The sequence below is a fragment of the Anopheles arabiensis genome, chromosome 2 (assembly GCF_016920715.1).
Source record: "Anopheles arabiensis isolate DONGOLA chromosome 2, AaraD3, whole genome shotgun sequence".
Classification (NCBI taxonomy): domain Eukaryota; kingdom Metazoa; phylum Arthropoda; class Insecta; order Diptera; family Culicidae; genus Anopheles; species Anopheles arabiensis.
In genome coordinates, this window is record NC_053517.1 from 53,350,159 (window position 1) to 53,363,600 (window position 13,442).

The following is a 13,442-nucleotide window of genomic DNA, read 5'->3' on the forward strand; positions in this document are numbered from 1 at the left end:
TTATGTGCATCTGAAAAACAGGAAAATGTCTGCATAATACTAATATTTGGGAAAGTATTTGTGTATAGTTTTACTATTTCTTGGTCATGATTATTGAGGGACGATGATTATTGAGGTCGATTGTTTATTTTCTGTTATATTTTTCGAAATTTACAAACTCCACTATTTTGTACACATAATAAGCCAGTTTCATTAGAAGAATTAAACATTAGTTTGAGATAAAAAAATCCGGATTTAGGGTAAAATCGAAGAGGCCCCTAGCGGTCGCTCAGTCCGCCAACTGGTGGTAAATATTCTTCAGCACGAATTAGGATTTCAATAAATGAATTGGCATCATATCTACAACACGCTTGTAGCCGTACAAAACTCCCCCAAGCGACAGCACAGTTTCGGGGCGTTTCGGTGGTACAGTCGTAAACTCGCACGACTTAACAACATGCCCATCGCGGACTCAAGCCTAGAATGGATCATCCGTGTAGGACGTTAGGCCAAGTAGAAGAAGTACTATCGAAACTCTCACTAGTCTGAGCGACAATCGAAATTAAAAAAATAATGCTCAATTTTAGCAAATGAGAACAAGATCTATCATCGACCGCAAACAATGTATCAGAAACACACATGAATTTGCTTGTTATACGATATTTTACTCGTTATTAGAGGTATTTATTGAGAATTTAGATTTGTTAGTTACGCGAAAAAGGCATAAGAAAGGTTACTCATGTTGACGCGTTTCTCTGAATTTAATATGTTGCACGCCAACAGTGCTCTATTTACTCAAATGTAGTTCTTAAAATTTTACAGATTTAAGACAAATTTAAGCTAAAATAATTTTTATTAGATCTAAATTGCATAAAAAAGCCTTTTTTAAAGTGATTTTTAGCTTAAAATTTTTCAATTCTATCTGATCTAGAATTTACCGTATTTGAAAGAAAATTTGTCACCGTGTAATTACATTTGTCGATAAATTTGCTACAACTACAGCGCCGACAGCCAACAAAAGCCCTGCAAAGGTATGGCATGCAACATGCAATTTACGTTTGAATAACTCAGCAGATCGTACAATCGATAAGCTAAACTAGCATGGACGCATGGTAGCTACGCCCCTTGCGCGACATATTGGTCAGCCTACAAACGACATTCTCTATGGCCATAACATGGCAGTATGCCTACGTGCGTGTGGGATGCGTCACTGTGTGCGAGAAAGCATGAGCTAGCGGCGGAACCGAACAAACCTACGGGAAAAATGACAAAACAAATTGTAACAAAAGAAAACACAACTGTTTTGCAATGTGCCAAACTGATCATTATTAGTTGATTATATTTTGCATTCATAATTGGTACTTCATGTACGTCCACTACCATGCTAAAAACGCGCGCGCGATACTAAGAGTCGCACCCGTTACTTCCGCTTGCCGTTGCCATCCAGCATGCCCGCACTGCTGATTCGCTTGCGCATGTGCTTCGGAAGTACCCGGATGACGGACGAATCGATCTGTACCGGCATCGTGCGCTGCCGTGCAATCAGCAACAGACTCTGCACGTCCAGCGGTGCAAAGGACGTCCTGAGGCTGGTGGCGGTTCTGGGCGCGGACACGGGATGCTGCTCCCGTCCAGTCACAGTCCCGGCGGGGCCACTTTTCGGTTCTGCAAGAAAGAGATAGCGCACGGAAGGGGAGGAACGAGCGGGAAAGAAAACCGAAAAGAAAGGGGGAGAGGAAAAGCAGAGAGAAAAAACGCTCAGATATCACACGGATGATGGCACCGGGCCGCGATAGAAGCAATATTTGCAGTAGTGTGTTGCTGGTGGTAGTACTAGTAGTGGCAGTAGTAGCAGTAGTAGTAGAAGTAAATGCAGTAAATTGGATGCATTACATGAATGCTCCCACAGTGCTTGTTGTTATCTAGGAACAGAACTTTAAACTCCTACTAACTTGATCGTGATGAGTTTAGTGCGCCATCCTTCGGTTCCGGCTCGTCACTTGACCCTTGGGTAGCATCCGCTTTGGGTGGCTTTTCGTCTGACGAGCTCCGACTTTCACTAGCACCGGATTCACTAGCAGGTGCCGAGTCCTTCTTCGCAGTGGCCACGCTGCTGGTTAGCGATGGTTTTCGATCGGTGGACACGTTTGACGACTTGCCGGAGTCGTCTTCCGGCGTTGAGTTGCGCTGCATGGCCACACCGCGGGTTAGTGTCATACGCCGTGCCACCGTGTCGTACTCGTCAATGTTCAAGCTGTACATTGGCCGACGCCCGGTCGCACCCAACGGTTCTTGATGGCTTGCCGTTGCTGAATCACTTTCCTCTCCAGCGTCACCTCCTTCCGTTGGATCCGGACCGTCTGGGCGTCGCTGGTCCAGCTTGATCTGGATAACGCTGGCGGCATACTCTTCGCCACTTTCTGCCGACTGGTCCTCGGTGCAGGTACGCATCGTGCTATGGTAGTCGCGCAGTAGCTTCTTCTTGTGCGTACGGTACGAGCGCTGAATCTTGGTGGCCGCCTCGGCCATCGCTTCGTCCTGCTTGTGTTGCTCTTCCCGCTCGATAAACTCGTCCAACGATTGATCGATGGCGGCATTGCCGAACGACGCGTACGGTATGTTGGAGGACGTGTTCTGCGAGTGCTTCCGGAGGTAGCTACGGCGTCCCGCCTGCTGGATCGTAGCCTGCGAGGCGATGGTTGATTCCGTATCGGTAGAAGCAATCGTTTCCAGCGCCGTACGCACCTGATTCTCGTCGACCGATTCAACGGACGAGCGTGTTCCATCCGGACAGTCGGAATCGGCCACCGAGACGGATGAGGCTAGAATTTTATTCTTTATATGCCCTATGTAGTACCCATCAAACTGGTCCTCTTCCTCGACGTAGCTCGGATCCTCGGTCGACGGTCGACTGTCGGCCGGATCTTCATCCACTGCCGGATCGTACCGCTGCAATCCTGACATCTCGGTCATACATCGTCGCATGATCGGTCGCTTGGGGGTTGCATCATCCGCCTGCCCTTCGCCCAGCTGCTCACCCGCATCTCTGCTGTGCAGTTGCTCCTGAAATTGTTTTGATCGCATCGAAACCATCACCATTGGATTGAATTCATCCTTCTGTTCATCGGTTTCCAGTGACGTTCGCTCCTGTTCCATCGGTAGTGGATCGAGCGCTTTAGTTGCCCCATCACATGGCAGGGTCGTAGTGGGGGTGGCAGCTTCAGTGATGGGGGTTTCATCTAAAAAATCATCTGTAAACGTTCGCTTGGTGCGATCTTCGCTCGAAGTAGCAACAGGCTCTTCCTTTACCACAACGTCCTGATCGTCGTCTTCTTCGGTTTTTTGTGGCTCAATTTCCGCATTCGTGGCTGTTGTCCTATGGACGTCCCCCGTCGTACCACCATCAGCGGGATCCTGATTTTCGAGTTCGCTCTTTTTCAAACTGTAAAAAAGAGCCTCGGCCGAATCTTTGCTAAGTTGGCTAAGATCAACTTTCTTTATTTCTTCCCGCTCTTCTACCTGTTTCTCGGTACTATCCTCTTTTTCTAAGGGTCCTGTTTTAGAGGGTGTTATTTCACGTTTAACGCATGGTTCTTCAACGACTTCTTCAAGGCTCACTTCGCGCTTGGGTGTTTCTTCATTGGTTTGCTGTGAAGCAAGTGGAGTCTGGTCCAGTGCGTTTTTTGAATCAGCAACCGATTCGTGATCGCCAGATGATTCCTTAATTGCGGTAACAGCATCAGAATCATTTCCAGATCCAACTTCTCCAACATTATCACTCGATTGTGTTTCCACTGGTACATCAGCAGCTAATATAACAGCATCATTGAGATCAGCTTCAGATGCATCACGAACATTTTCTTCTACCTCTTTACTTGAGCTGCCTGAGACCTTATCTTGTACGATTGTGCTTTCAGTTTGTTTCAAATCGTTTTCATTTGACAGCAGTTTCTGCATTTCTTCTACTACAACACTTTCCAGAGTGGGAGTAACGTCTTTTGTTGGAACAGCGGTTGGTGCTTCAACTTCAGCTGGTTTTTCATTACTTTTGTCTGCATCTTGGACTTTCATTTGCTCAGACTCTTGGTCCTGTTTTTCATCTTTGTTATCTCCACATTCTTCCGTATCTGTTACAGCACAATCCTTGGGTTCTTCTGAAACCACACCTTCAGTTACCTTTGCGGGAGCATTATTCATATCATCATCAAGTGGTTCAGCTTGTTCAGCAACCTTATCTTCGACAATCCCTTCACTGCTGGTAGCTTCTGGAATTACTGTGCCGCTTGCTGTAGAATCATCGCAAACTACATCTTCAAGAGAGCGATCCTTTGTTAGCAAATCATTTGCATCTGTAACATTATGTTCTTTATTTACCTCATGCTCATTGTCCTGGGTGTTGACTGATTCGCTCTTCTCTTCAATCTCGGGTTTTGCAATATCGGACTTGTCAGTGCTTGACTCGGTAGCTTGCTGTTCGCCGGTTACTTCTTGATCGATCACAGGATCAGTTGCTGGATCGGATAATTGGTTACCTTTCTCTTCGATGGAGTCTGTAACGATCATTTCTGCATTTGAAAGAGCATCATCTTTCGCTTCAACTGCATGCGTTTCATTTTCTTGCTTCGTTTCTTCATTTGCATCATTATTTACTGATTTTGCTGCATTACTTTCTTCTGGTTTATTTTCTGTTTCGCTTTTAGCATCCACCTCTGCTTCCTGTTGCTCATCATTTCCTTGCTTAGAATCATCATCAATCGATGCTTTCGATTCTAGCTGCACCTCAAGATCGTTCTTCTCCATAGTAAGTTCAGATAAATTCAAATTTAATGGGGTGTTTTGCTCATCTTTAACTGGTATTTCACTAACGATGCTTTGATCCTGCTCAGCTGGCTCAGCATCTTTAACGGCAGTTTCAATTTCTTCATCATTTTTACTACTTTCAGCTTCTAGCACATCTTCATTTGCTGTTGTTTCAATTGTTTTCAATTCAGTATTCGTAGTTGAGATTTTATCAGGCGAATCGACATTCTCTAAGGCATTCTCAACATCAATTCCAACCAAATCAAGTGTTTTGGATGGTGTATCAGCCGTTTCTAGAAGTTCATCGTCTTCAAAACCCATTCTTGGTGCAATTTTTAAACCATCTTCTGTAGGCTGAGCAGAAGAATGTTCTTCACTCTTTTCTATGCTGTCTGGTGTGGTTGGCGTATTTTGTTTCTGTTCGTTATTTGGTAAAGTAAAAACTGCCTCACTACTAGTTTGATTTTCAGACAATTTCGCTTGCTCATCCTTTTTCGTCAAATTGTCGGCTGTTTCGTCCACCAAGACATCTACAGTATCTTCTCCATCATTCGCTTTAGTTTGATCATCATCTTTATCCATCGCTACAGGTGAACTCGCACTTTCTTTTACTATTTCATCGTTTTCCTCAGGTTTTATCTCGTTGGTAACGAGTGTTTCATCTTGCTTTCCTGACTCATTTTCTATCTTATCTTCTTTGTCGTTGTTCTCCTCACTGCCATCAAAATCGGCGGCTGCTTGCACCTCAGTTCCTTCTACTGGTATGGGTTTCGTTTCACTATCCACCTCAGCTCCATCTACTGCTGCAGGTCTCGTTTCAATATCAACTTGCTGCTCTTCCTGCCCAACCATCTGAATTTCATTTTCATCTTCATCCTTCGGTACTTCGTGCGCGTGCTGCGACGTTCCCTCATCACCAACGCTTTTCGGCTGCACTTCAACCTGCGGCCCCTCCGGAATGTCTTCTCCTTCTCCTGTAGTAACACTGGAAACCTTCGTTTCCTCTGGCACACCTCCTAACTCATTGCCCTGCTCGGTTTTATAATCATCGGAGTGTTTTTCCAATAAATCGTCAACGTTCGCATGCACAAAGCACGTTTCCATATCTTGCAAGGGCATCTCACCACTCGGCTCCAAGTTGTCAACGGTCGGCACACGAGGTCGCTCAGCAACTTCCGCAGTACTAGGAGCCGTTCCTATGTCGTCACCATTATCAACCAACTCATCGCCCGTTTCCTTTCCACCGGTGGTACCGTCCGAATCGAGGATCTGTTCATCGTCCAGAATGCTCGAGACGGCATGTTCCGCCTCTACTGACTGTGCACTTACTACCCTGCCCGGGGAAGGGGTCGCCTCCGGAGGATTGTAGTGCACCTTCACAATCTCCTGCTCCACCACCGGTGCGGGAGCGCTCTCCTCGGACAGGGATTTCAACTTTTGCGGCTCACCCTCATCGCTAACCGACGGATTGCCGACCATCGTGGTCGGATTGTCCCGCTCCCTAGTGGTGGGTTTACGCGCGCGACGTCGTTTACGGCCACGCATTTTCGATTCACTTCCCCCACTGCCACTTTCGTCGCCGTCGCCACCGTTACCGTCACTAAGCGAAGGGTCCTTTGTTAAGCCTAACTTTTCGCGGGTCTTTTCCTTGTAGTCTGCGTACACCTGATACGCATTGAACGTTGGGTAGCCATGGTCGAGATGACCATCGCGCTCACGGATCAAGTTTTCAAAGTACTCTGCCGCATGCACGTACAGATTTTCCGGATTTTCCTTAATCACACTCTTGGCCAGCCCTCGCATTAACTCCGGCAAACCGTCGGGAATTTTGGGTGCAGATATCGGCATCCTGGCTGGGTGACTGGCTGGCTGGCTGGCTGGCGGACTGATGTTTTCACTTAGCGCTAACGAAGTGACGAGCCGTGTACAACGTTCCGTTTCGGCTACTGACAACAGTCTAACTGTTCTGTCGGCATTAGCACCTAACTTTACCACTTAAACCCCGTCACACCATCAATCGATAATGTGTTAGTGTGTGAATGCTATTGTGGCTTCTTATTTAACGAAGAATCAGTTTTCCTGTGTCCGCAAGGTTACGACCCGCAGTACAGATTAGTACTAATGGCGCACGGACTATACATAGCAGACAAGGCACAGCCACTTCCCAGACCGTTTTAAGGGTTAAACGTGGGTCGTCCTGGTAACTGCGATGGCACAAACAAAACAGCTGCGCAGGCACAATACTCTAGCAAGTGGCCAGGATAGAAAGAAAATCCTTCGTGTAGATGGAACAAGCAAACAATAATTAAAAAAAAAAGAAAGAGAACTATTATTGAGAGGTCAACGTTCAAAACTCATTCTCAACAGCAGCAACAAAAACAGACATAAATTAATTTCGATTCAAGTTTAACCCCCTAGCGGCTGTGAATAAAGTTTCTCTCTCGATAATGAACTTGATGTTTTGGAATGTAAAATAAAAATATCAAATCTTTACATAATTAATTTGATAGTTTTATTGATTTGGGTAAAATTATGTCTTAGTTATTTCATATCATTTAATGATTAATGAACATCTCTTTCGACGCTGCAGAAAAGTAGCCAATATTCCAAATTTAATTTGCCACTTTCCTTTGGCGCATTGGTTTTCGGTTGCGTAGAAATAACATTGGCTAAAGATATTGACCTGGGCGCATTGCCAATGGTTGGCAAGGAATGTAACCGTGAAATGTAGAACTATCAAGTGCACGAAAGGAAAGGAAACAGCTAACAGGAATCATCAACAACTTAGAAAATTAAAAACACGTGCAGGTTCGATGACTTTTTTGTTTTTATTTTTTATGTTTACATATTAGTGAAAATAATGAAACAATTTATTCATGTTTCCGTTTCACATGTTTAAATGATTATAATATTGCTTGTTGCCAGTTTTCCTACCAACATCCAGACGAATTAACAATCCTACGGAGAAAGAATTTCAAGGACACGCTACGCATGCAAACGCCAATCAAAAGTCATTGAACTGGAGGTGGATTCAAATTTTATGCGATCCAGCACGCCACACCTTAAGCAGGTAGGTAATCATAAGACAAGGAACCAAACAAATCGTACCCTTGAACTTTGACCGTCCTGATGTCAACTTAGGTGGCCCCAGCTAGTCTGTGGTATTGCTGCTGGCGATTAAATCTCACCGCCATATGATTAACAACTTTTTGTTGCCCGACAGACCCGTAAAACCACAGCATGAAATGGTAAATGGCTTATGTAGCTTTTACGTACGTAGCTATTTACATAGACTTTTTTTCTTTTTATTTTCCAACAACTGTTCCACAAAGCGGAAATGACGCGGCATTTTGTTACATTTCAAAAAACCATCGCGATGATTCACAATATTTGTTGCTTTAGTTCGGCGAACTGCTGCAGAAATTCCATTTCCAACGGATGAAGCTGCCCATTGGGAATGATAAGCGAATGTAACGGTGGTCCTAGGTCGACGTTTCTCATTTCGCTAAGCGAACATGCTAGAATTTGCTGTGTGTCATGGCCCACTCGCGCAAGACCGACAATAAGCGTGTTTTCGCTTAGCCCGTGTTCGTTTTGCTGGTCAGGCTGAACGCCAGCTTCTGCATCCGACTTCTTGGCGACAATCTGCAGCAACTGGTCTGCCGCTTCGCTAACGGACATAAACCGTGGCGGCATGTATTCGCGCTTTTTCTTCATCAACGATTCTAACGTTGGTTCCTTTACTTTGATATCTAAAAGGCATAGCGTGTGCAGTCCGTGTTTCAGATTGGCAACGATTTTATCGTAAAAACTGTCCGGCTTCCAGCTATCGTCCCAGTATGGAATGGACACAGTTTCACCGAAATGATACAACTGCAGTCCACAGCAACCCACGGCATTCATAATTGAAGCATTGTGAACGATCGATGTTTTGATGCCTTTTTCCTTCGCTCGAAGCATCAGGTCGGTGTGCGTGGTAGCGCCAAACGGATCACCGACGACCAAGAACGCTACCGATACACTTTCGGCTCCCTCCAAGATGTCATCGGCCCGTTGCTCGACCATTTCTCGATCAGCTAGAATGAGTTTTCTGCCGTAGAATTCTTCCTGCGAAAGCAATGAGCTTTTATTACCAAAAATTTAGCTCGTAAAGCAGCATGATTTATATTTACCAATTTCTCCTGTCCACAGCACAGCACCGACGTGTACGATTCTAAATAAACGCGTTCGCACTGTTTGATTATGTTCAGCCCTTTCACGGTGATGTCCTCCGGATCACCAAGACCAAGTCCAATAATGTAAAACATTTTAAAATATTCGTAAAATATTGATTTTGTGCAGAAAATGCTTCGTTTCTATCGTACTGGCGATCTACCGGCAAACCCCAAACAAACAGGCATGCTTTCAGTGACAGCCGACGTACGTAAACAAATCATCACTGTCATTTCGGGTCTGGTCGCGAGAAGCAAGTATCAGTGGTCGTCAAAACAAGGAATCACATACATAATTTATCTTTTTTTTAAACAAATTTAATCTTCAAAATCTGCGTAATATAACAGCTAAATAGCCTTATTCTTGTTTTTAATTCACACCATTAACATCCCAGTTAATAAAATTATAAATATAAATTCATAAATTTAAATCAATTTCCTTCGATATGCTGATTAGGAAGCACTGATCAGATTTCACTGCAAAGGTGATTGCTCTATCTACAAGCGACGAACCCAAAAATGTTGTCTAGATGAGAATGTACAATTCAGTCTAGTTTCAGTACAATCGTGAAGTGATCGTGAGGTGATCGAGGGGTATTTTGTTGGCGAACTGGCATGTGCATTGCATACCAATTATGACTGACAAACGGAAAGAGGGCACAAAGAAGGTAATTTGATTATGGTGATACATTTGTAGATCCGGTAAATTTAATGGAAGACAAACTATTATTGTAGACGGATGATCGTTCCAAAGCAGAGGACGGCGCCAACTCGTTAAACGCAAAACCATCCTCATCGGTTAACCATAGGCGTTTGCAGGAAGATCGAGCAAGTTTGTTCGATTTGCGTACGACATCGGGACAGATTTTATTCATCGTGGTGACTGTGGCTGCCGTGGTACTAGTACAATGTCTTCCTAATGATTCGCTCAAGTCTCTCCTAAACTTGCAGTTGCCAAGGCAACACTGTAAGCCAGAGGTACAGTTGGTGGAGAAGAAAGTTGTTTCGCACGAGTCACGCCCTAAGTATTGGGTGTTTGGACGTAATCCCACTGGAGGTCACCTGCTGCATGTGCACAATGTACTGCAACGTTTGGGCATCGATCAAACCAGCAACGATACGACCGACTGGGATCTGCTTTGGGCGCACGATTATCCCTTCCGTAAGCTTAACCTGCAGCGCATGAAGCGTCATCAATTGGTGAACCATTTCCCTGGCTCCGGATACATTACAAACAAGGTGGATCTTTCCACAACGAAACTGCAGTACATTCCGGCGGCATTCAAACTGCCTGCCGAAATGACCCAATTTAGAGAATACGCCAAGACCAATCCAAACAAACAGTTTGTACAAAAGCATAACCAGCATCGCCATATACAGATCAAGAGAACCGACGAGATCGATTTCAGCAACAACGATACCTTTATTCAAGAGTTTATTGACGATCCACTGCTGGTGGATGGATACAAATTCGACATAGGAGTGTATACTGTGATAACATCGATCGATCCACTACGGGTGTACATCTACAAAGGGGACATATTGTTCCGCTACTGTCCCGTGCCTTACCACCCATTCAATGCCTCCGATGTGGACAAGTACATTGTGGGTGATGACTATCTACCGACGTGGGAAGTGCCTTCCCTGAAACCGTACTACACAAAGTATGGATTTGGGATGAAAGATTCGTTCGATGCATACGTCAGAAGCACGGGACGCGATCCCACCACAATATGGGAGCAGGTGGAGGATGCTATACGATTGTTGATTCTCAAGAAGGAACCCTTATTTACCGGGCTGCTATCACGGTACGCTTACAAGCGAAACTTTTTCGAGATGATGCGCTTCGATTTGGTAGTTGACAATAAGCTGAAGGTGCACCTTATGGAGGCCAACATGAGCCCCAATCTTTCTTCGGCTCATTTCAAACCGAACCGGCTTCTGTATGAACAGGTCATTTATAATCTATTTCAACTCGTCGGTGTTGGAGCGAGCATTCAGCGAGATTCATTCCGCAAACAGCCCCTAGATACGGAAGCAATGCTGACCTCGTTGAAGAATCTTGCCACGGCCGCCAACCTATGCTCCGAACTGCCCTGTACGGAATCCTGTGCTCCGGTGGAGTGTCAGCTCTGCAGTACGTGTTTGGAGGAGCAGGATATCGATGATCTGCAGCGTGCCTACCGTGAGCACATGAATCGCGGTGATATGAAACTGATTTTTCCGGTGCCAAAATTGGACCAGCATAGGGTTGATTACGAATTGCTTTCTGCGAAAAATCAGTTCATGTCGAAATGGTTTGAAGAAAAATGTAAGGTGGATCAATCTTACTGTTAGTGTGTAGTGTAAGTCTTTACAACTTCAAAGGTGCTGGTTGCCGCAAGGGAAGATATATTCATTAGGACAAATGCATCATAATTTATATTTTAAACAACATTTCTTTTTAACAATTTTATCGCTCTAGCAAAAAACTTCATCTTAATTAAGTAACTTTTAAAGAGTGTAGCTCATACATCGTTGTGACGATATTAGTTTAGATTTCAAATTTAAATAAAGTGTTAACGTAACGAAAATACAGATGAATATGTAGACATTTCGGTTCACACAAGATAGTCGAAAATGGTTAAAAAATGATTTTAATATTCGGACGGTTTAGAAAAGCTCCGAGTCTTGTTGCCTTTTTAATTGTGTATAACTTATAACGATTTCAAAAGTTCTTCACAAATGAACCAACAATTTATAAACATTCAGTTATCGTTTTTATTTCATTTTCATTTTTATTCTTATTTTGTTCTATAAAGCATTGTGATTTGTTTCTATTTGCAGTTCGGCAACAAGCAAGCAAAAGAAATAAAACAAAACAAAACTAATGCGTGACAGTCATAGGACGCTTGTGTCAACTATCAAAATGTCAAATCGTTCTTGGTGATAGAGCCTCTCGAATGCATGGCATCTAGATCAAAATAATCCCCCGTCTTCTCGCATTTAGATCATCTGCAAAGTGTTTATCTATTATTTAAGTGAATTAATCGAAAATGGGCGACCGTAACCATGATCCGGGCATTATGGATAAGTCGATGCGATCGGTGTTCGTGGGAAATATTCCGTACGATGCAACCGAGGAAGCGCTGAAGGAAATATTCTGCGAGGTCGGCTTGGTGCTATCCATGAAGTGAGTAGATGCCGGCTGCTGTCTGAATCCCCCAGCGTACACCGAAATGTTGTCTAATTGTTTACTGAACTTTTTAGGTTGGTCTACGATCGCGAAACAGGGAAACCGAAAGGCTATGGCTTTTGCGAATACAAGGACAAAGAGACGGCGCTTAGTGCGATGCGCAACTTAAATGGGTACGTGTTCGGAGGGCGGCCGCTTCGTGTGGACAATGCTTGCACGGAAAAATCACGCATGGAGATGGCTGCATTGCTACATGTGAACCGAGCTGAGAGTCCGTATGGTGAGCACTGCTCGCCGCAGCATGCCCCGGAAGTGATTACTAAGCATGTCAGTAGCCTCCCACCGGAACGTTTGCATGAACTGATGTTGCAAATGAAGCAGTTGGTGCAAACTAACCCCTTTGAAGCGCGTCACATGCTTGTCCAAAATCCCCAGCTGGCATACGCACTGCTTCAGGTGCAGGTGCTTACGAAGGCAATTGATCCGGCTGCAGCATATTCCTTCCTGTACAAGTCGCAATCTGCACCTGGCTTCAGCGAGCCATTCCAGGGAAACCAACCTCAAGGTGGGATGCAGGGAAACGCAGGTCAATTTATGCCGCAGTATGGTGCCAATAATGGCAATGCTGAAAGCTTTCGCCCGAACGTTGACCCTCGGCTCGGACGCCAAGCTGCATCGGGCGCAAACGATTACGATCCCCGGAACCGTTTTTCGGCCAGTAACCAAACAGGACAAAGGCCTGCGCAGCCTCCCCAACAAAACGCAGCTCCCTTTCCAACCGATCCGAGACAGCGCCCTGTCGATCCGCGTATGGGTAAGGATCCACGTTTGATGAACGCTGGTGCTGCTCATTTTGGATCGAATGCAAACCAACTACCGTCGGGAGGAACCGGTCGACCAATGGTGCCTAGTGCTGCATCGCTGTCCGCTGCATCGTCCGGGTTGAACTTGGATCCTCTTCCGAGCGATGCCACAGACCAAGAGAAGGCAGCACTAATCATGCAAGTATTGCAGCTTTCCGACGAACAGATCAACCTGTTGCCCCCGGAGCAACGGAACAGTATCCTTGTGCTGAAGGAACAAATAGTTCGAAGCACACAAATTAGATGAATTGTCTTGATATTTAACATTCTGACCGACGTGCGTGGTTTATATTTAGACAAACTTTGTCCGAACACCATGAGACTAATAAAATATGCAAACGTCTCCGAAACATAATACAACAGCCGTTTTTTCCATGACTTCCATATCCCGAATATCCAAAATAGTTGGCTGTG

General features: G+C 44.9%; 4 protein-coding genes across 4 annotated transcripts; 2 read left to right on the forward strand and 2 right to left on the reverse strand.

Annotated features, from left to right (window-relative positions):
* Positions 1–820: 820 nt before the first annotated feature.
* LOC120895987 lies at positions 821–6,898 on the reverse strand. Its single transcript, XM_040299758.1, has 2 exons — positions 1,932–6,898; positions 821–1,644 (listed from the first exon to the last, which is right to left on the reverse strand). The coding sequence occupies exons 1-2, from the start codon at positions 6,625–6,627 to the stop codon at positions 1,400–1,402; spliced, it is 4,941 nt and encodes a 1,646-aa protein (XP_040155692.1). The 5' UTR covers positions 6,628–6,898; the 3' UTR covers positions 821–1,399.
* A 1,143-nt stretch (positions 6,899–8,041) lies between these two features.
* On the reverse strand, positions 8,042–9,193 carry LOC120895999 (diphthine methyl ester synthase). Its single transcript, XM_040299780.1, has 2 exons — positions 8,952–9,193; positions 8,042–8,886 (listed from the first exon to the last, which is right to left on the reverse strand). Exons 1-2 carry the CDS (start codon positions 9,084–9,086, stop codon positions 8,161–8,163), a joined length of 861 nt encoding a protein of 286 aa, XP_040155714.1. The 5' UTR covers positions 9,087–9,193; the 3' UTR covers positions 8,042–8,160.
* Positions 9,194–9,454: 261 nt separating this feature from the next.
* Positions 9,455–11,563, forward strand: LOC120895992 (probable tubulin polyglutamylase ttll-15). Its single transcript, XM_040299771.1, has 2 exons — positions 9,455–9,658; positions 9,726–11,563. Exons 1-2 carry the CDS (start codon positions 9,626–9,628, stop codon positions 11,325–11,327), a joined length of 1,635 nt encoding a protein of 544 aa, XP_040155705.1. The 5' UTR covers positions 9,455–9,625; the 3' UTR covers positions 11,328–11,563.
* A 271-nt stretch (positions 11,564–11,834) lies between these two features.
* LOC120895996 (cleavage stimulation factor subunit 2-like) lies at positions 11,835–13,385 on the forward strand. The gene is made up of 2 exons (XM_040299776.1): positions 11,835–12,162; positions 12,240–13,385. The coding sequence occupies exons 1-2, from the start codon at positions 12,026–12,028 to the stop codon at positions 13,273–13,275; spliced, it is 1,173 nt and encodes a 390-aa protein (XP_040155710.1). The 5' UTR covers positions 11,835–12,025; the 3' UTR covers positions 13,276–13,385.
* The last annotated feature ends 57 nt before the right edge of the window (positions 13,386–13,442 follow it).